The 22,976-nt window shown below is 32.7% G+C and overlaps 1 protein-coding gene across 2 annotated transcripts; it reads left to right on the top strand.

The window, feature by feature from the left end:
• Window positions 1–325: 325 nt before the first annotated feature.
• Window positions 326–22,638, top strand: LOC143250595 (translocon-associated protein subunit delta-like). Of its 2 annotated transcripts, none has more exons than XM_076501392.1 (6): window positions 326–466; window positions 4,253–4,371; window positions 7,062–7,136; window positions 15,077–15,166; window positions 20,522–20,587; window positions 22,467–22,638. In XM_076501392.1, exons 1-6 carry the CDS (start codon window positions 400–402, stop codon window positions 22,569–22,571), a joined length of 522 nt encoding a protein of 173 aa, XP_076357507.1. In that variant the 5' UTR covers window positions 326–399; the 3' UTR covers window positions 22,572–22,638. The 2 variants fall into 2 exon arrangements, with proteins under 2 accessions (XP_076357507.1, XP_076357508.1); XM_076501393.1 differs by lacking the exon at window positions 326–466 and adding an exon at window positions 539–566.
• The last annotated feature ends 338 nt before the right edge of the window (window positions 22,639–22,976 follow it).

Below are 22,976 nucleotides of genomic sequence, written 5' to 3' on the forward strand. Positions count from 1 at the left end.
AAATTAAGCACAAAGCTACACGATGTGCTATCTGTGCTCTGCCCACCACGGGTATCGAAACCCTGTTTTTAGCGTTGTAAGTCCGCAGACATACCGCCGAGCCACTGGAGGGCAAGTAGTTAAGGAAACAGAGATGTAAATTTTATGAAATGGGAGTTGAACAACCCTCGTGTAATCTAGCCATAAGTTATTTGTATCTTAAATTCATGAATTCTTCGCAACCATAATTTTTTTTGTAACTTCTATATGCAAAATAGTCTGAAAATATCAAGTCTATCTAAATTATGAGAAAAATAAAGAAAACTTCTTATTTTCGGTTTACTTCAAATTGTTTTAATGGTCCCTAAAGAATGAGCATTTTTGAAACTTACTGTATATTACTATAATCTTTTTAACTTCATGATGGCGGTGACTTGGATATTGTTTGGTGTTTTGAGTTTTGTTTGTTTCAACGTTTCGTTGCAGGGTATGCTTTGGTTAAAATAATGAACATAGTTTTAACGGAATTTTAATGAATTGGTCGTTGGACAGATATATAGCTGCATTTATTGTAATGCTGTTTATTTGTAGGTGATATTTGTTCCTCTGATAATAGTCATTTTAATTTAACATCTAAGCCTAAGTTAATGGTATATTTTAATGCCATTGTGAGATGATATGCTTTTAACTATTTGGATAAATGATAATAAAAACACATTGAAAGGTTAGTTTGTGCAAGGCAAAGATTTGGAAAAAGGAAGATTTTCAACATTTTCTTTTTTTTAAAAGAATAAACGCAGTACAAGAATAAGCAAGTTGACATATTTCTAATGTTAGATAAACACGGAACAAATTGAATGAGTTGAAGTAGAAATGAAATACTATACATAAAATTGTAATATAAGTTAATGAAACTTGATAATTTTGGGAAATATTAATAGGAATTACTTTTAAATTTCGAGTTATTTAACGCTGATAAAGTTTTAAAAAGTGTAGCAGATGGGATATGGACAATGTCTCATCCATATTATTTGTATATAGTCTACCTTTTTATTTATTTATTTTTATTACTTTTTTAAAAACACATCTTGAATGATTGTTTGCTATTTTAGGTTTGTTTGTTTCAAAGTGAGTACTTAATTATGTAAGGAAAATTACTTCAGAAAAGTGATTGTTTCCAAGTGAAAATCTAATTAGGTAGGTAATTTGGTAATTATAACTTGTAAATTTCAAGATGAAAAATTACACATTGTTACTAAAATTCAGCCCTTTGTTGCATAAAATTGGCGACTCATTAGAAAGAAATGGTTCTATCTCAAAATAATTTGCAAACAAATTTTCATTTGAATATAATACTAAAAATTTTCAAAAATGATTTGAAACAAAAAAGACATGAAAAACAGTTTTGTCTGAACACAAAACAAAAAATATGATGATTCAATTAATGTAAAGATAAATGTAGAGCAATTGCCTACAGTTGAAGCATAATTCAAAAACACTTCTTGAATATTTATAAAATTAGAGAAATTTTGGTTGTTGACTTTATTTGATTACTGCATTCAAACCTTATAGCTATAATTTTTCATAAAGTATACATCTTATGCTTTATCAAAGTAATGCCAAATTCTTGCAACAAAGGTAAAATATTTGCAAAGCTGTATATTTGAATTGGAATGCAGCATTAAAAGTTAGTTTGAAACAAGAGTCAGTGAGCATGGATATGAGACATTATCTTGGATGAAGTGATGAACTGCAGCTATTTGTAGATATAAAAAATAGAAATCATTAAATTGTACATATATATATATATATATATGAGTTATAAGGTTCCCATGCTTTCTAGAATTACTGAAAATTTGGAAAACAGAAAAACTGGAAATTTGATAAAGTTCTCCTGTAAGTGTCATGTATAGTAACAATGTGAGAAACTTGCAAACATCTTCAAAGACTTTGAGACATCTTATGCATTAATGTGATGCTTATGTACATTCATCAGCATTTTCTTGTTTGATTTGAACTTCTAACTATAGAATAACTTTGGATACGGAATTTCTGAAGTATAGTGTGAGTATAGTATACCATATATTCATTTTTTTGTTTTAGTGTTAACCCTTGCCATATTTTGTGTATCTTATTATATAAGTAAATTTTTGAGTTACTTGTTTCATGCTATTTAGCAATTCTAGTTGTACCAGGAAATGTTTTTGACTAGTTGACAGTTTTAATGTGTGGTAGCAGTAATAAAAGGTTTATTAAATATGTGGTTTTGAAGTGTTTGTGCTAGCATGTACTTTAAACATAATTAATTTGAAACATTGTCTTATGTAACCAACTATCTAATACATATTATTTTATTCATCTTTTAAACTTGTATAATATGTACACTAAAATAAATTGAAATAAAGTTAATAGAAATATAATAATGGCCAACTAGTATTTTGTTTTTATAATTGAAGATATTTCAAATAGGCCAGTAATACAGTTCTTATTTCTATCAGTTTTGTATGGATAACAAGATGATATAGCAGTGAAAACAAAATAACGTAAAAATGTTTGTTATATTTGACAATTATATCAGTTACTTCAATTTTTTATATGCATGATCCTGCAAAGTTACCACTTATTTGAGTTTACAAATGAAAAAGGTGAAAGAAAGCTATTTTTTCACCATCATTTCTTTTGCAAATCAGAAACAAGTAATATATTAAGCTAATTAGTAATATAATATGTAATATATATTTGTTAATTAGCATAATATGGAGGAGTATGTTTTGTAGCCTAAAAAATAGAAGTTTTGACTTTATGAATTGAAAACGTTGTAAGAGATCCTGTGCTAGAATTGTGAGAATATAATTTCTACTTTATTTTGTTTAGTTTGCTGTAAGTATGATAAGGCTTCTTTTAGTTAAGTATTAGAGCTTGTCCAACAACAGTTATAAACTAAAAAATGCTACTTGTGTGCAGAATTATATTTGTATGTATAGTGTTATTATTACTGAGGTGAAAATTTATTTTCAAAACTTTTTATTGTATGTCTCTCTAGAGATAAAAGGAGCTAAACACGAAATAAGTGACTAATTTATTAGTTTATGTGAGAAACAGAAGTAGATTGTTGAAAGGTTTAAATAGGTTATTTCATTAATGAAGTATATTCAGCTTCATTACCATGAAGTATTCTACTTTAAAATGCAATTAGAGGTACATAATTTTTCTAAATTTTCAAGACTGTTATAAATGGTGACTATTTCCTTCACAAAACTTTTTATATATGAAGTATATAATATAATTTGATTATTTAGTTTGTAATGCACCTCTTTTACCTCAGCAGTAAGTTTGTAGACTTATAAAGGTAAAAACTGGGTTTCAGTACCCGTAATGTACACTTAACAAGAAATGAAGTTTGCAGTGTTGTATGGATGCCAAATTTTATGAAATAGTTTACTAGAGGTAGTCTGGAATTTTTTTAATTGCTTTCCTCAAAATTTGTGGAAAATGTTTAATTTTAAAGAATGGGAACCCTGAGTTTACAATCAGGGATATCAGAGTTGGAAAAGTCAATTCTTAATTGTTATAGGCCACCTGATGAAAAAGATGTTAATGAGAAATGGTAATGAGGTCAGAATTGCTACTAGTAATGATACTGATACAAGTCATGGAAAACTAACTTGAGACATACTGATTGAGATTATATACAATGTAGGACGAGAAAGATTTCTTGAAATGATTTATGATGGTTTCTACATCAGATGCTAAGAGCATCCACAGGAGATTACATTTTCATCTTTATTGTTGATCTTTACTGATAATTTTGGTTGTGGTTACAGGAGTTGAAAGTGTGGAGAAAGTTCTTTGGTATGTAGGTAATGTTTTGAAAAGTGTTTTCTCAAAAATCCAAATCTTTAGCTTTTAACAGGAAATATTTGTAGTATCACAGTTTTCCTAAGGAAAGTGTAATTAGGTTTTTTTTTTATTAAGTACGAGAAAACTGTTTTACCCAGAATAAACTTTTACACATGTAAAATTAAAGTTTATTTTATTACAAATTTAAGATAAATCAGCAGTGCAGTGTTTTTTTGTGATAGTAGTTTTATCATCTCATATTTTATATATCAATTTTAAAAATGCTTGAAACTTAATGTGTAAAGTTGTGTAAAAGCTCTTGATGTTTCAGTTTTTAGATATACACAACTGCTGCTTGTAACTGGTGTAGTTGGTGCTAAAAGTGCGTTTTTCTTGCTACTTGAGTAGTGATTTTTGGATTTTTTATTTTTAGATGAAATCTGTAGTAACCCCTCAGTGACTTCAAACATATACACTACTACTGATGGCATGATTCTATCTGATATTGCCTTTGTTGCAGAATTGGTTGTCACATGCCAAAATGGAGTGAAGGTAATACAAGATTTGTGTGTAGATTGAAATTTTCAGAAATGTGTGTTTTATATTGTTATTGAAACATATTGATTCTTGAAATATTTGAAATAGAAAGTAGTATGAAAATACTAGGATTTTTTTATGTGCTGGAGAAAAAGAGACAAATTTCATTAAATGTTTCAGGATTAGCTTATTTTTAAAGAATAAAAGTGCTGGTAAATAGATATATTTTTGATTAGGCAACTCAGTAGGACCTTTAAGAAAAGGTGTTTATTATTTCTGTTAATGAGTTGGATATCTTTATAGACTAATGTTTCCAAATTTGCTGCTGATATTCAAATTCTTAAAAGGTGTTTGCTGTTAAGACTATCTTTCTCTTAAGGACTTGTATAGCTTTGGCAACTTTTTGTGGCTAGAATCGAAACAATGATGCATTTGAGGTATAAAAATTTGGAAAGGACTTATTTCTTGTGTGAAAGGAGCAGTGGCAGTCTTAAAAAAAAGAGTTGATGTAATAGTTGAAAAAAAGGGCATTTAAGTGGGGTATAAAAAACTGGAGAATGTGAGAACATTGCTTGGATGGGCAAGACCTATGCTGAAGAATAATTGCATCTTCAGTGGAAGTAATACTGGAAATACATTTTTGGTATAGGAAAAAGTTAACTTCAGTAATCTTGTTTATTATTAATGAGCAGTTAACTTCAAATTTCCATTATTCTTGTTCTATTAATGTGAATTACTATATTGAACTGAATCTTCATGGTAATGTTCTGTGATTTAGATAATTTTTTTGTCTTTAAAGCCTGTACAAACAGATTAAACGAATCTTGTATTCTTCAAGATTTGTCTCTGTATTTAGTTGTAAGCTATATGAATATTATGGCCAAAATTGATGTTAACATGATAAAATAATGCATTTTAATCTTAAGTATAAGATATTCCCAAAAGTAATGTCTGAAAATTTAATACAGAAAGTGCATCATCATTTCTATCTTTTTAGAAGGCTTTAATGACTGAAATATGTAGTAGGACATGTATAAAAATGTTCAGACAAATAAAATAAACTAACCCAACTCCACTTTTTCCGATCAGTACTCAAATAAACGCTTATGAAGATAGATGTGTCTAAGAAGCATATTAGGCATATAATGCTTTATCAATTTAAAAAAGACAATAGTGCAGCAGAAACTACACAAAACGTTCAAGGTGTTTATGGTGCAAAGTCTCTCAATGAAAGAAAATGTTGAAGGTGGTTTCAGAAGTTCAGATCAGGTGACTACAGCTTAAGTGATGCACCACGTTCAGGTCGTCCTGTTGAGTTTAATGATGACTTGCTGCTGGCTGCACTTCATGAAGATTGTGCTGTAACAGTGGAAGAACTAGCACAAAAGCTTAATTCAACCCATTCAATAGTTTATTGTCGTCTGCAACAGCTTGGAAAGGTGTCAAAACGTAGAAAGTGGGTTTTCTATGATTTGAAAGAAGCCAACCTTAGAGCAAGAGTGGAGATTTGCACTTCTCTACACTCTCATGAACGTAACACACTTTTTTGGGCATGTTAGTGACTGGAGATGAAAAATGGATATTTTATAAAAATGTTAATCACTGGAGACAATGGCTCAGGGCAGGTAAACTTGCTGAAGCACAGCCCAAAATGGACCTCCATCCTAGGAAAGTTTTGTTAAGTGTTTGGTGGGATGTTATTGATGTGATTGATTGTTTTGAATTTCACACAAAGCTACTTGAGGGCTATCTGTGCTAGCTGTCCCTAATTTAGCAGTGTAAGACTAGAGGGAAGGCAGCTAGTCATCACCACCCACTGCCAACTCTTGGGCTACTCTTTTACCAACAAATAGTGGGATTGTCCATCACATTATAACACCCCCACGGCTAAAAGGACGAGCATGTTTGGCGTGACGGGGATGTGAACCCGTGACCCTCAGATTACGAGTCGCACGCCTTAACACGCTTGGCCATGCTAGGCTTATTTATTGGTCTGATCCACTTTGAGTTGCTGCCACTCCATGTAACGATTACATCAGACTGTCAACAGTTTGAGTACATGCATGTTGCACCGAAAGAAGAGAGGCTTGCTTTGATCAGTTGTAAAGGTGTTGTGTTACACCAGGATAATGCATGGCCCCATACAGTAAGGATCACATCTGCAAACATTGAAGGACTAGACTGGGAAAAACTTTCACATCCTCCTTATTCTCCAGACTGTGCCCCCATCTGATTATCATCTATTCTGAAATTTGCAGAACTATCTGGATGGAAAAGAGCTTGGAACAATGAAGATGCCAAAACTACCCTCTCTAGATTCTTTTCCTCCAAACCCCAAGAATTTTATAGAAGTGACATTCAGAAGCTTATGAATCTTTGGCAAGAAGTAATTAATAATAATGTAACATACATTATTGATTAAATGACATTAAAAGCATTTTAAATCATTTCTCTTTTTCTGAAACTAAAATTGCACATTACTTCAGGGATGACCTGATATAAATGTCAGAAAACTATATTTGATTAGCAGTATTGATGGCTAAGTTGATTTTGAGTTTTGCCCTGGTAATACTTCTTTCTGTGATAAGAAGTTATTATTATTCTGTATTTTAGAATTATTTATATTTTTAATAACTGGTTATTTGAATTTGTTTCTCATGGAGTAGTATGCAGTAGCCGATTAACTTATTCCATTGTTTGCCTAGGATTTGGCTTTATATGCAGATGTTGATGGTGTGACAATTCCAGCTATGAAATCTTTAGATAATAACAAATATCAGGTAATGTATTGAGCTATATACCCTTTCTTGACTAGTCAGCATCAGTCAGGTGTTGAATATTCATTTGAATTTGAAATTTTTAAATATAAAGTGTAATTATGAATTTAATATTTGTTTACTCAAAAATATTTTGGAATTGATATTTTGACATTTTGTGACATTTATTTAGAATAGTTTACAAGGAAGTATTTACAAAATGTGAAACTTTATATTTCTGCACAACTGCAACAAAACTTGTCTGTAAACACCACACTTGCATATTTTGTAAAAAGGTTTTATGTTCATCCCAAAGCAGAGGATTTTATTTGCTAAGAAGCTATCCTTCTTTGAGAACACAAAGAATTGTTTATCTCATGAGTTGTCTTCTATGTCTTTTAAAGAAACTGGTGGATACTCACTAATGGCTTTTTTAGCCATCTTTTTGATGGCTACTTTCAAGACCTGACATTGTTAATTCTAAGTTCTTGAACCCTAACTCTGTGTGAATTTGGTTGATTTGACTGATCTTGTAACTGAAATATGAAATAAATTTAAATTACCCTGTTTTCTTTGTATAATGACTGAAAATTGTAAAAGGAAACTACAGTTGTTTTTCCTGAATAGTTTAAGGCTTTTAATAGTATCCAGTTGTTCATACTTAATTTATTGCCCTTTAAATCATGTCTAACTAGTAATCTTCCATGCAAGTTGTAAATCATTAAGTGAATGTGTGACTCACTTTATTGTATTAAATGATGTAATGAATGAGCATATCTTATGGAGAGGCTTTTTTTCATTACCTTACCTAATTTAACCTAATATGATTCCAATTTTTATATTTTAATTAGTTTTGTATTGATAAAGAATATACATGAATAACAAGAAATATAGTACTTAGCTGTGGTGAAGTAATTCATGATTATTAGAAACCCACTTGAAGTAAAAATGTATTCTAAAGATGACTAGTATGGGTATTAAAACTTTAATACTTTAAAATAAAATACAGAACAGTATTTTGACCTTAGGTCATCTTCAGATCAACAAAGAGAGTTATCAACTGACTGTTGCTGGGCACAAGCTTGTAGAGGGCATTGCATTTAGATGTTAAGTTATTAATATATAAAGGTGTTTCTTTATAGTGGTTCAATTTTGGTTTGAGTTCTTGTATAATTAGGGCTTGTTTCATTTTGTACTTGTTTCCCTACTTAGTATGTTGGTGTTTTATTATGGTAATATTGTGTTTATTTGATTTGCAGTGCTCAAAAATTCAGTTTGCCCTGCACTTTCTTGTTGTGAGGCTGTATTGTTTTTGGAAATGTAGATTTCAATAATGTCACTGGTCCCTCTTGGTCATGTATGTATGTGATCTCTTCAGTCGGCTCTTCAAGATTCTTTGGCAGCTCCTAATTACCCTTCCTTATACCCTGATGGACAGTTTGCTTTGGTGGTTAGACAAGGCCCATACAGTGGCAGGTATCCCTCTTCCTTCTCCTTGTCTGGATTTATATCTGTTCACAGATTCATCTCTTCAAGGTTGGGGTGCATAGGTCAATCACCAAGAGGCTATTTGTTGGTTTTTTGATGAGAGGTCCTTACATATTGATACCCTCAAGCTTCCTGTGATATGTTGGGCTTTGAATCACTTCCTTTCTCTTGTCAGACATTGTCTGGTGGTGATTCATTCTGACAATTCTGTGGTGGCAGCACATGTCACCAAGGACACCTGGTCGAGATGTTAGATCTCTTATGTTGGACCCACATGCACCACATTCATCACATTGCATATCATGCTCTGGGTATTTTCAAGCTCATTAGTAGATCATCTCTCCTGTGTGGGATCTCTCCTATGTAGATGCATTTTCCACAGCTCTCTATCACTAGTTACCTTTCTTTTGGTCCCTGGTCCCTCATCCTCAAACTCTGGTTGTCAGTGTCTTCAATGAGGATTAATCCCACAAATTCCTTTTTACTTATTTTTGTATCCAGTTACTTCATCAAGTGGTCTCTCTTTTCTATACTACTTCATGTAAAATCCTTCTGATTGTTCATTATTGGCCATCTCATCCCTTGTTTTCACAATTACAACAACTGCAACTTATCCATCCAATTCTCCTTTCCATGTCTACCTCTCTATTTCATCAACCTCAGTCATGAGTTCTACATCCAGCAATTCATATCCTTTGTCTTCACACCTGGCTTTTTACTGGTCCTTGGTGAGGAGATCAGGTTTCTCCCAGTGAATAGATTTATTTTGGCTTTTTCTTTATTATCTTTCTCAAAGGAGATGTATCAGTGCAAATGTAATTGGTTTCACAGTTGTTCTGCAACTTGGGGATTCCATGCTTACTAACTGGGTTTTTGACTGGAGGTCTTTGGCTTCCTTGTTTTTGGGTTAAATAGGCTGCTTTATCCTAAACCTTTTGTTTTTACTGATACTGCTGAGCTTTTTCTTCTTCTATCCTTACCATTTTAATGAGTTTCATCTCGATTTATTGCCCCCCTACTCTTCCAGACTGGGATATTAATATAGTCTTCTGTTCCCTCACTTTACCTTTGTTTGAATATATTTTCTTATACTCCATGTTCCACATTTCCCTTAAAGCATATTTCCTTCTTCTGTAGGCTAAAGCCTGTAGGTATCTAGTGTCTAATTTGTTTGTCATTTACATTTCAAATATGCTTTATCTTCTACCCTTGTCTTCCATTATCTGGATTGTTCCTTCCTCCAAAAGACCTTGGTAACTAGGGAGAGTACCTACTCCTTTTTGCTTGTTTCCCTAACTTATGTTTCTCATCTTTATCCTTGTCCTGATCTGGATGGACTTTTATGTCTTTTTCATACTTTTCATTGTTATAATGCCCACATGGCTTCCTTTTACAGTACCCATTCCCAACTCTTTATCTTTTGGCAGTCTTCTTCTATTTGTGATCTTACCTTTTTTATCCTCATCATTTTGGTTCTGCAGTTGATTTAATTGGCTTCTTCCTTGTCTTCTTTCCTCCAAAACTTGTTCGTGGTGTCTTTTCAACAGGTTAGAAATCTCACCCTTTCCTTTGCTTTTCATCTTTATTAACCATTGGAGGAAATCTACAGTCAGGCATGTGGACTACACTTAATACATTCGTTATCCAATATCTCATTATTTACATCATAACAAAGTTTCTTCTTCATCAGATTTTTGTCTTTCACCTGTGGCCACTCTTTAAGCTTTGGTGTGACTTTGACAGGGTAAGTTTACATTCATACTATCTTTTCCTTTCAAGGGCTTTTGCATCATTTATTATTTTTATGTGTCCACTCTTCAATTAGAACTTTGCACTGTGTAGCCATGCACAGTTACGACAGAAAGTGTTCGTACCCCTGTGTCGTGAGTAGTTTTTTCTTAATAACTTAAAAAGTATCAAGAGTACGATAATGAAAATATAGTATATTATAAATACTATACTAACACACATCTATATAAATTTTTATGTAAATTGAATAACAAATAAACTGTTTATAAACAAATAACCAATCATAGGAGGGGCAGAAAGTGTTTCGTGCATCTACTTTAATGGTCAGTTGTGTAGCCTTTCAGGTGAATTACTTGGCACAATCTCTCCTCATAGCCCTCCATGATCGTTTGACAGTACTCGACTGGTATTTTCTTCCATTCTTCTTTACAGAAGGCTTCCAACTCTTTCAAGTTTTTCAGATGATGCTGATGAACCCTGGTCTTCAACTCATGCCAAACGTTTTCAATTGGGTTGAGATTGGGTGACTGCGATGGCCACTCCAGAATGCTTATATGGTTCCTCTGCAACCAGGATTGCACATATTTTGATGTGTGCTGAGGGTCATTGTCATGCTGGAAGATCCAACGACACCCAAGCTGCAAGTTCCGAGCATCATTCTTGATATAAGTGCCTAATATATCAATGTACTCTTTTTTTATCATGATTCCATTGACGCGGTGAAGGCTGCCTACACCAGAAGAGCTGAAGGAACTCCATATCATGATCAAGCCACCTCCATGTTTAACTGTAGGGATGGTGTTCTTTGGAAGATTTAGTTTCCTCTTCTTACGGAAAATATTGCGAGCATCGTTGTGGTCGAAAAGCTCGATTTTAGTTTTGTCTGACCAAAGAATACTCTTCCAGTAGGTAAAGGGTTCATCTACATGCTTTCTTGCATACCTCAATCATGCTTCTAAATAAACAGGCTTTAAATATGGACCGAGGACGGCATGCTTTGAACCCAGAAGAGCGTAACATGTTTGTAACTGTAGAGGTGCCTACTTCAACCCCAGTTTCCCTTACCAGTTTCTGTATGTCATTATGTGTTACTACTATCTTCTCTGAGAACCTTTCTCTTGGTTCTCTCTGAAATTTTGGTGGGGCATTTGGAATGAGGGAGGTTAGCAGTTGATTCTGTAAGCTTAAACTTGGCAATTATGCTTTGAACAGTAGATTTCGGCACATTAAGTTGTGTAGCAATACTGGAAAGAGACATGTGAGACTTTTATTTTACAATAATTCGGTTTTTTAAATTACTGGACAGTTTCCTGTTTGCCGTGATGACCAAGCAGATAATGACAGAGATGCACTAAATTGCCGGAAGTAAATTTTTTGCTGGCTAAATTCAAATAATTATGAACCCAGTGTCTAGTTCTGGAATGGTATAATGTAGTTTATTCACCAAACTAAACAAAATTTTTATGGGAATATCAGTTTTTTTCACACGTTCTGAACTGTATGAACACTTTCTGCTCCTCCTATTTTTGGTTGTTTGTTTATAATCAGTTTATTTGTCGTTTAATTTACATAAAAATTTGTGTAGATCTGTGTTAGTATAATATTTATAATATATTTTACTTCTATTAGCCTAATTTTGATACTTTTTAAGTTATGAGCAAAATACCACTCAGGACGCAGGGGTACGAACACTTTCTGTTGTAACTGTAGGTACATACTTTAGCTTCTATGGCTTTGCAATTCTCGCTGTTAAAATGGGGGGATGTTTCACAAGATCACTTGTAGATGAATAATTTCATGATGTATTTGCTTATAAACATGTCCATTCTGCACCATACAACTCAGGGACAGCATGGGTAAAGTAGAAGGGGATAGTTGTCCATCCCTTTCATGCTTTGTATTGAATAAATCAGTATGGTCTGCTTTTCAAAATTACCCTGTTTCAGGTAATGATGTTCTTCTGGACTCTCCAATGCATTCTCACCCCTTTTTCTTCAAGTGGAATACAGGAGTCCTTACCAATTTCCAGTTTCTAGCCACTAAGGTGGTTGACCATGGAGGCATTCTCCTGAATGGGTTCTACACAAAGATGGTGATAACCATTCAGTGTAGAGTAGGGTGGTGTTGTTCTGTGGGTGTAGATGATGTGATATTATGCAGTATGTGTTATGCAATCACGAAGAGTGAGATGTCAAATTGCAGTTCACCTCTTTAATCGGGAGCCCTCATCCTACTCCCACATGGATGTCAGCACCTCATGGCTGGGTTTTTAATTTAGAGTAAAACTAACCAACATTAGTCCACATAAATGTTTATAGTTGTTTTTATTCCTTTCTTGGTCATTCTTCTTGTGTGTTGTGGGTCACAGTTGAGGTAAGGAGGATTGTTTTGGTTCTGCACTTTTTGCTATCCTTCATTGTACCTTATGTTTAGGATGTTATTACTTTTCAGCTGGTTCCAGTCACTTTCCTTGTTAGGGAGTTGATTTTAATCATATAGGCATTATTTTGATACCAGATGTCAAGCTCCCCCCACACACACACATGGACTTGCCATAGTTTTCTCCCACTTGGTTGTGTTTTTTTCTTTTTCTGCCTTTATTTCCTGCAGATTTTTCAGATGAGTGAAGTGATGCAGTTCCCCTAATCAGATCTTGATATCTGATTTTGTATGTTCCAGGGGTATCCTTTCAGTGCTTGTAGAGGTTACTTCTGTCATTCCCTTTGCAGCAGTCCTGCCTGATATGCAGTGTGGAATTCTAGCTACTCTTGTGAGAAGATGCAGGTATTGCACGGGAAATTATAATTTTTCTTCATTGAAAATGAACTTTCAATAGATACCTTATTTCACATTTCCTACCCTTCCTCTCCACTTTTCTTTTTTCAGAGTGATAGTTTGGTAGAGATGTTAGAGGGAATCATGTATCATATATGAGTATGTCATGTTTCTATTAGTGGAGAAGTGACACATGACTCTCTGCATGAGAGAGATGTTGGAATGATTTAATTCCTGTAAGAGCAGCTGAAGGTTTGTGGCATGTGCTAAGAAAAATTTTTGCATATAAAGTGTAGCACTGGATGAGAATAGCTAATTTTGTGAGAGGAGGTGAGTACTTATCAGAAATACATTTTCAGTAGAGGAAAATTATAATGTTTGAATTTCTTCATGTTCTTTCATATGCTTTTTTTTATTACATGATAACTCCAACACCAAAACAATGGTGTCAATCAATTTCATTGAAGTGACAGTTTCAAATGGAGTATCAACTTTTATAAGTATTTTTAACTAGTTGTAATTAAAAAAAGAAAATCATTAATCTTTTATTTTAACCTCCTTGCAGAAATTTTGTGTTCCTTTAAAAAGCTCTTAAGTGCAGGGTGGAATGGGAATTACCAGTCAGTCACAGATAAACAATAAATATTAGTTGGAACTTAATTGTATTTTAGGGCTTGGTTACAAATATAACCTTCCTATGTTTATTGAAACACTACATTAAAAAAGAAAACAAATACAAAAATCTTTAAAAAAAAAGGAATTAAATGAGGGGGATAGCTGATATCAGTTCAAAAACAATACAAACAAGGTACTAGTGATTCCACTTGCATTTATCTATATATAATAGCACTGAAAAGAATAAACATATAGCAATATACATATAACTATTTGATCACAACTGGTTTTTGATTTATCCTATCTTTATCTGTTAACATTCTGCAACACCCTGTACCTGTACTGTTGTATATGAATTATGTAAATGCCATCCATGCTGTCTTGTTTGCATTCTTTGTGAAGAATTGGTATTAGCCACAGTTTTAAGCTTGAAAATATAATCTTTATATCCTGATTCAACTTGTTTATGTACTTTTTTGATGATCGCTGTGCCCCATTTATAATGAACAATTTATGCTAATTTTGTATATTTTTATTACAGTAGTTTTTGATTCTATAGATATGGATATGTGATATGTATTTACTAGTAGTTTAATGATGATGTAGGCAGAGATGATACTTTTTTTTTATTATGCTACAGACAGATGCACGTAATAATTATCAGGCCTTTCTTTAATAATGAAAAAAGAAAGTGTTGATTAACATTTGCAAATCTCACGTACTTAAAGTGATGCATTATGACTGGGGAATATTAAGAAAATGTATTAACATTATGAATATCAGTATTACACTAGAAGAGATATTAGTTTTATCCATACTCTGAACAAAGAAGAAACCATGTAATACTACTATGTTGAAAATGTTCTGTCATGAATTGTCATGTATACTACTATTTACTTTTCCTATAGTTTTTTAATCCAATAATATTTGATTTATATAGCCCTGAAATATTTTTAGTTTGGTTTTACTGTCTTTGGTAGCGATCTTTTTTGTTGTCTTTAGAAGTGACTACAGTGAATTAAAGCTCTATGTTGCTCAATGCATTTTTTAAATAATATGTTTCTTTTAGGTTATTTATGCTTCTGTCTGATACATGTATATTTATTATCAGGATGATGTAGCAAAGATGTACATATTTATGTTTAATGATATTGTAGGCACAGGTACATAGCAATTCAATTTGTAAATACACAATACATGTCATGTATGCTGCAACATTCTACTTTGACTTATTGTGTACTTTATTGATTATTGTTTTTGTATGTTCTGTAAGGTGTACTTTTGCATGTGATAACCATTTACTGATACTGATCCACTGTATGTTTCTCACCTGTCAGGTAAGTTGGACAGAAGTACCTAAAAAAGTTCATGATGCTGTACGTATTTTACGTATGTATGATGAAGAAGGATATTCAGCTTTAAGAAAGGTAAGATTATCCACTGTTTCTATTTTAAAAGCAAAAAAAATATTTACAGTCATCATTTGTGAAGTATGAATAAACTAGTCTTTGTTGACTTGTATGTGAGCCATCATTAGGTATTATGGTTGAAACAATACAAGTGTTTCAGCACACCCTATGTGTTAAAGAGAAATTAATACTTTTTTGCTCTTGCATTCAACACAGCTATTTATTGTATCATAAACATTTTAAAATTTTAACTTTTGAATGTCCATGTAAGTTGTGAAATAATATTATACTGATATATGTAACTTGTGTCATTAAGAAAAGTACTCTTGTGGTCCCAAATGATTATAACAAAAAATAAAATATATGACTACATGTGAAAGTAGCATGAGAATAATGTTGTGGAAAGTAGAAAGTTTATCTAGATTGGCTTTTTTAATGACATATTATATTAATAGTTAGAAGAAATCTCTGAATTCTGATACAATTTTACCTCTCTTTCTGACAAAAACCTATCCTAATCTTCTTTCTGCCCACTAAGCATTGTTTAAAAAATTTCATGCTCAGCACTCCAGGCTACATACCCGACTAATTTCATGTCACTCTTCAAAATGAAAATAGCATGTAAATACTCATGTGGTACAACATTGTTTAGACAAGATTTTATGCCTGTGGTCCCATTTATGATGTGCTTCTTGCCATTATAAATCAGTTTTGTTTTTAAAGTTTTATTATAAGTTATTTGCATTCATTTGTTTCAACAATTTTTTTTTTTTTGCATTTGTTTCTTCTTATCAAATTATAAGAGATTTTAGTATGAATTTGAGGTTCAGTGTGTCAGCTACCAAAATTTCTGTTACAGTAAAAAAAGCTACAGGTATAACCTCCCAGAAATCAGGTTTGACTTTATCTGCAGAGGAAGTGCAGGCCTTAATTCATAGTGAATGAGATTCACATGTTTGACCATCAGTTTATTCTTTACAGTTTGACAATGTTACCAAGGAAGAACACAGTTAAGGAGAAGACCATTAATTGGACTTTATTTTTCTAGCACTTTCTTATTTTGCTCTGGGACCTCTTCTGTAATTCTTCAGAAGTTTCCCTTTTAATTTTTTCCCACTTGCTAATCAGGTCATTGGTTGATGTATATTCCAGTTTTGCTATATATTTGACACATGGGTGATTTTGGTAGTATTCTTTTCCTGTTCCAGTTGTTATGCTCCCATGTTGTTCATTTTGGTGGATGTTTGTTCTTTTCGTCTTTTTGTCCTATTGTTTCCAGTTCCCCCAGTGGTTCTTTGGTAAATTTTTTGTGACTTGTAGTACAATTCACGTATGGTGGATATGCTCATGGTAGGCATGGCTTAGATGCCCTTTGTGTAGCTTTGCCTTTCATTATACACAGGAGATTTAAGTATTACATGTCATCAGTGCTTGATCTTTTGAAGTTAGGTATTTATGTGTTCTTTGTCATCCAAGTTAATTTATATGAGTTTAATATATTGATTATTACTTTGATTTTGCAGGTAATTTTAGTCATTTTGCACATTTGTTAATATTACCTACCCTTGAGATTATAAATTTTGAAGTCTTGTCAGTTTAATATTAAAAAATACTTTTAACTAGGTATGTTCAGATAACGTGTGAGTTATATATCACTACTACCAGTCACATCTAATTCATTGTTGTGACTATTTTTTTACCAGTTTTAAAATATGTATCTTATAATCCTAAATTTTGGTCAGTGTTGTCTTTTGTAGTGTTATTTAGTTTAGATATTGATTATTATTTTATTTTCTCAGTTATTTTTGTTGGATTGCATCTCCATCATTATAATGTACTTTATGAATAAGTAAATTTAGATTATTGGTTAGATATTCATGAGTACTTGATTAACTAGGTACATTCAGATATTTATTCATTGTTCTGTGTGGATTAATTATTTTCATTATTGTTAAATACATGCCTTATAATCCTACTTGTGATCAATGCAGCACTTAAGTTTTACTTTATTTTTGCATTTCTACATTGCTGATATGTTCATTACTTTCCCATTCACAGGAATGAACTTTACTTTTGTTTTTTTTCCTATGTTTTTGATACTAGAATCCAAATTTTTCCCTCATAATCTGCAATTCAAGGTTTGTTCTTACGTGCTTATATTATTGTTAGTTATTTATTGCTTGAAGTCGAGTATTCCAGTTTTTGGCCCTACTATTTGGACTGATCTTGGCTCTTTAAATGTTTTGTCAGGTAATATGAACTCTTGCCCAGCATCTTTACTTGATGAGTCTTTGCACTTATCTTTACATTGATAACTGGCTACTGCTTGCTTTTTCCCATTGACAGTCAAGAGACCATACTCTTCTACATGTACAAGAAGCAGTACAGGTGGGAATCCTGATAAAAGGGGAGAAGTTCATTCTTACTTCCACTCAATTCCCTGTTCACTTGGGGTATTTTTTCATTTGTATCTCAGTTGGGCCCAGTCTACTCCTCTTCATCCTCTAGTAGCTCAAGAGGTTCTATTTCTTATGGATATGTGTTCCCTTCAGTGGACCCACCTAGATCAGTGGAAAGTTTGTTTGGATCAGTTGGACTATACTTTTTTACTCTTCATTCCCAGGTCATAGCTGCCTGGCTTGGTGGTTAGACAGAAACAAAACCAATTGAGGGGGAGTACCATTTTCTCCAACTTGTCTTAATTTAAATCTGTTCATGGACCTCATTTTTAGAGGGTTGGGGTGCTTACTTTGATTCCCAGGAAATTTACAGTTTCTGGTTGATCAAGGAGTCTACACTCTATATTACTGTTCTTGAGCCTTTGGTGGTTTGTCAAGCTTTGTCCCACTTCCTTCCTCTCCTGTAGGGAAGGGTAGTTAGTGTATATTCTAACAACTCTACAGGTGTCACTTATATCACCAAACAAAGAGTATACCAGTTCCAGTTCTCTTTGCTTTCAGATTGTGGATCTCCTTTTATGGGCCCAAGTCACCACATCATGGGTTTGTAGATTGCTATGTTCCTGGTATCCTTTATCTGATTGCAGATTGATTATTTCATTCCAACAATATTCTTTCCATTGAGTGTGTTACCAGCTGGGAACACCTGACATATACCTTTGTTACCAAACTTCCTTCTTTCTGTTCTTCCATTCAACATCTGCTAACTGGTGGTGGACACATTCATTCAGTATTGGAGGAGTCCTCACACCTGTGATTACCCTTCTAATCCATCTATGATTAACCTACTTATTCATGGAAGACTGTTGTTTCCACAACATTGCTTTTCATCAAATTTGTTATGCCACAATGATTTTGGCTGCTTACCTAACTGTGCATTGGAGAAAATATTTCATCCATTATCTGCACAGTCTGTTTGTTTTTCCTTAAGTGGATATCATCTCCCACTCATGCCCATTCTAGACACATCTCTTCACCTATGACTGGGGTGAATATTATAATTTCTATCCTTTCATTTTTGTTTTCTTTTAAAATACCATTTTTTTATCACTGATAATGGGATCCCACTCTGTGGTGGGTGTTGCCTGTTTAGGTATGCTTTACCTCAAACTTGCACTTTAACACTTACTTAGAGATGGGGTGTTCCACAAGATCACTGGTGGTATACCAATGGTATATACATATGTTTCTAGCTATCAGTAGTGGTGGACCTTTACTCGTAGATTTAAGAGTAAAGCAAAAGGTGATTTCTACCTGTTCCTGCTGACTCTTTGATTGTATAGTAGTCAGTCTTTTCAAAATATGGACTTATTGACATCCATTGCACTTTCTCCAGTGTGACATTCCTCCAGATTACCCACTCTATTTACTTCACCCCTCTTTTCTTCCAGTAGGGCGAGGGAGCAGTAGACCTTGGAGGCTTTTTCCTGCGTGCATTGTTGAATTTTATTTTACCATACATATCCATGATTTTCCATTTGGTGAGAAAAAATAAAGATGATTTCTCTCATTCCATTTCCCTTGGATGTTTTTTCCCAGGTGGACAACTTGATCTGCCTCATAATACCAACAATGGGATATATGTATGCTGTTTCTACAGTTAAGCAAATGTTCCATATTCTCCTTGTAATTCTGGATTCAGAATATTTCTTTCATGTATTTATGGCTGGGTAAGTTATGATTTCTGCTTGTAACACAAGTAACAGATGTTGCCATGTTCTTATGGTTGAGTTGAGGCAATGCCACAACTCCATAACGTTATGTTTGGTTTATTGTAGTTCTTGCTACTTTGGTGGGTTTGGGAGTTGGACTGTGTTTGGTGGATTGCTAACTTCCTCTTTGTAATACCTGCTGCATGAGGTATGATGCTCTGTTTATTTTCAGTAGGGGTTGATGAGTATATGTAACATGGTCCAGATATTTTAGCCATTATGTTCATGCTATGCTATATTTGTTTTGGTTCTCAACCTTGTAATGCTGAGGATGAGTTGTGTAACCTCACCTGTCCAGGTTGTGTTGGGTGTCTGTATAGTTCATTCAGTTTATATTTTACTATGGATTGCACCTTTTCAAACAAATTTCACTTATGCAAGTCTTTTTTATTCCTGCCTGCATCAGCTTAATTTCCTGCTTCAAGGGTGAATAGCAGACCTTTTCCAAATATAATGCAGTATCACATGTGTGATTTGATTTCATCTCAGAGCACACCTATTCATTTTGGGCAGTTGCTTTCTGCTTGGTTTCAGTGTTGAATTGTTTACACTGGCCCCTCTACCTTTGAAATGTGGACTTCTAGCTTTGTATGAAAAGAGGTAAGACTGTACCAGAAGTTAACATTTTCTTACACTGATAAGTACTTATGTCTGCTTTCAACTTTTCACCTTTCCTCCTCACAGCAGGTGTGTCTGTTTTAGAGCCTGCTAATGCTTGTAAGTGAGCATCTGGTGTGAACAGCAGAGGAAGCTAGCTTCACCTATATACGTGGTACAGTACTCTTGGTAGAGGGTATTCACGTGCTATGTACATGTTCAGTGGTTGCATAAAATTGTTTGGTTATATAGACTGGTACACTAAGCCTGAAAATTTTGAAATTTATATTAGCATTGCTTAAAGGGAAGAAAGAAGTTTGAGATATCAGTATAAGAAAATGTAAACTTTCATATTGGAACTTTAAGATATATCTCTATAAAATGTTATGGTTATTCTTTTCAAATTTTATGGAATTAAAAAGTTTGGTTCCATAAAAATTTAATCAGTTTATTTATATAATTGTATACATCTGCAAGAAAGCAAAGGATTTTCATATTAGTCAAATTTGGATTAACTACCATTAACTAAAACAATTGTTCAATAGTTATTAGAAGAGGGGCAACCAGGAATTACTTTTTGTTATTATAATATTTTTATTTGTCAGGTTCAGCGTAGTGGTGAAGATACGTCGAGCATTACACCTTTGTTTACTGTAACCATCAACCATCAAGTAAGTTTAATTCAGTAGACAACTTGTAGTTAATATGTAAATGAAAATTTTTTTTTTTTTGTAAAGTCATAATATAGTTTGAAACAATTAAGTTCTAAAAGAAACAAAACCACCTTTCTATTGTACATGGTGTTTGAAGTTTAAAAAATAACCAGTGTATGGCATGGTAAGTAGATGATATTAAGTTACATTTTCTCCTCTAGCTGTTCATTGTTGTGTTCTCCCCAAATATTTGACCATTCCCACAATTGTATGTATCTATACTTTATATGTATGAATAACTCAGGCTTTCTGCTGTCCCTAAATTTCACACATTTTTCTTTATTTCAGTTTTTATTTGTACTTTTTGATTTTTAATTCAAACATTATTAATTTTTGTCTAATATCATTAATGCCAAGTTGGTTTTAAATCTTAAAAAATAACATTTAAGTTTTATAATTTTCACATGTACACAATATATTGTGTTTATATTTATGTACAATGTATTATTGGAAGAGTATTGATGAAGTATGTACTAGCTTTGATAAGTGTATTGGATGATGGGTGACTGGTAAGCTTAGCTAGTGTAAAGCTTCAGACAATAAAATGTTGACTTCATACAAGGAAGGGTCTTGAATCATGAAACTGTTGATCATTTGAAAAAGAACAATCAAGAAAATTTTTCAGGTAATGTAGAACAGCTAGGAAATTGCTGGGGTAAATAAATAGAATTTTATCACTTTAGTGATTTTTAATCTGTTGCTACTATAGAAACATTTTGCAAAGGAAGGCTTGTTTTTTTTCTGTCTGTTTTCATGCATGTGAAAGTTTATGTGCAAGTTATATTTCAAGTAAAAAAATATATGATGAAATCGGCTTGAAATTTATGATTTTTGGTACTAGTTTATAATGTATATGCTTTTGTGTCATCCTCTGTCCTGTTTTTCTCCTTTTGTATCATATTACTTGATTGGAAATCTTTACATTTTTATAATATTGGTAGAAAGCCTGATTTCAACCTTCCATAACCAGGAAAGAATGTATCTTTATTCAGATATATTCTGGTAAACTTTCCTAAACTTTAGTTAATTTGTGTCTTAGTAAACAAGATGTAAAAGGTTATAAATTTGCAGTACTCATTTCAAGGTGATATAGAGACTTATGTGAGTTGGGGAGTATCTGTCTCAGAAATGTATAATGGGAATAATAATTGATGTTGGTAATCCAAGATTGTGGGATATTGCATTGAGACTTATCCTACTTGAAAGTAAGGTATCGTTAGGTTTCCTGCATAGGTATACATACATGTGGTTTGCTCTTGCAGCAAACTGCAGTTAGTAAGATGGAGTATAGAATATGGCTAGTCAATCCAATAATAAATTTTGTTTAAATGACGTTTTCGTTTCACACCATTTACTATATATATTAATTTTTTCTATGGAATCTGCTGTTTACTACAGATACTTGTTTTTATAGATTTCAGTGTACCTGAATATTAGATATATGTGACACTTTTGTCTTTTTTGTAGAGACAAACATACAAGGTATTAGATGGCTGTACAAATCAGATATTTTGTGTATAAATGTTTTTTTTATATTGAATAAAGAAAAACTATTCATGAACATTTTTATATGACTTGGTTATATATTTACGTGTGTGAGTGTATATATTTCAGAGTTTTTAATCACCACACAATTTTTGAAAACCTCTCACATTCTGATTAGTCTTTTTCTTTGCTGGTATAATTTAGTTCTGGATAAAAGAAACATTTGAGTTATTGTACTAAACTATAATTTGTAGTAAAATTAAATACTTTAGATTATTCAGCATGAATGTTTTTTACAAGTATAATAAATATATCTAACTTCAGTGCTGACTGCATTTTTACTTTAATTTAGGGAACATATCAAGGTCCATGGGTCCAGAGTGAGTTGATTGCAGTATTATTAGCTGTGTTCCTCTGGTACCTAGCATACTCTACAAAATCAAGGATACAATCATGAGAAACTACACTGTCTAGCTTGCAGATCATTCTCTGTTGTCAAAGTAAATAAAAATTATTAAAAGAAAGATACGTGTACGGTTTCTACTTTGTTCACTGATTTTATTTCATAAATTAAAATGTAATTGTATATCATTTTCAGCTTATTACATAAGCATTCTTATGATAAAGATACTGGTGTACACTACTCATATAAAAAAAACAACTAACAATGCGAGTGTTCAACATCTTTGTTTATTAAATATTTGCATGGCCCTAAAATACTGTACACTATTATATACAGTACTTAATTTATAAACTGTTTCAGATTTTACAAAAAATTGTTATTTCTCAATACCATGTGTTGAGTTTTTCAGGAAGTTTCTGTGCCACTGGAAATTACATGTTGCCTTAAATCTTTTATACT

The sequence above is a fragment of the Tachypleus tridentatus genome, chromosome 5, assembly GCF_004210375.1.
Source record: "Tachypleus tridentatus isolate NWPU-2018 chromosome 5, ASM421037v1, whole genome shotgun sequence".
Lineage (NCBI taxonomy): Eukaryota > Metazoa > Arthropoda > Merostomata > Xiphosura > Limulidae > Tachypleus > Tachypleus tridentatus.

Coding starts and splice junctions, on each gene's coding strand:
- LOC143250595 (XM_076501392.1), top strand. CDS start 400: ATGATGGCGGTGACTTGGATATTGTTTGGTGTTTTGAGTTTTGTTTGT. Junction 467..4,252: donor TTTCAACGTTTCGTTGCAGG/GTATGCTTTGGT, acceptor TTTTATTTTTAG/ATGAAATCTGTAGTAACCCC. Junction 4,372..7,061: donor CATGCCAAAATGGAGTGAAG/GTAATACAAGAT, acceptor TTGTTTGCCTAG/GATTTGGCTTTATATGCAGA.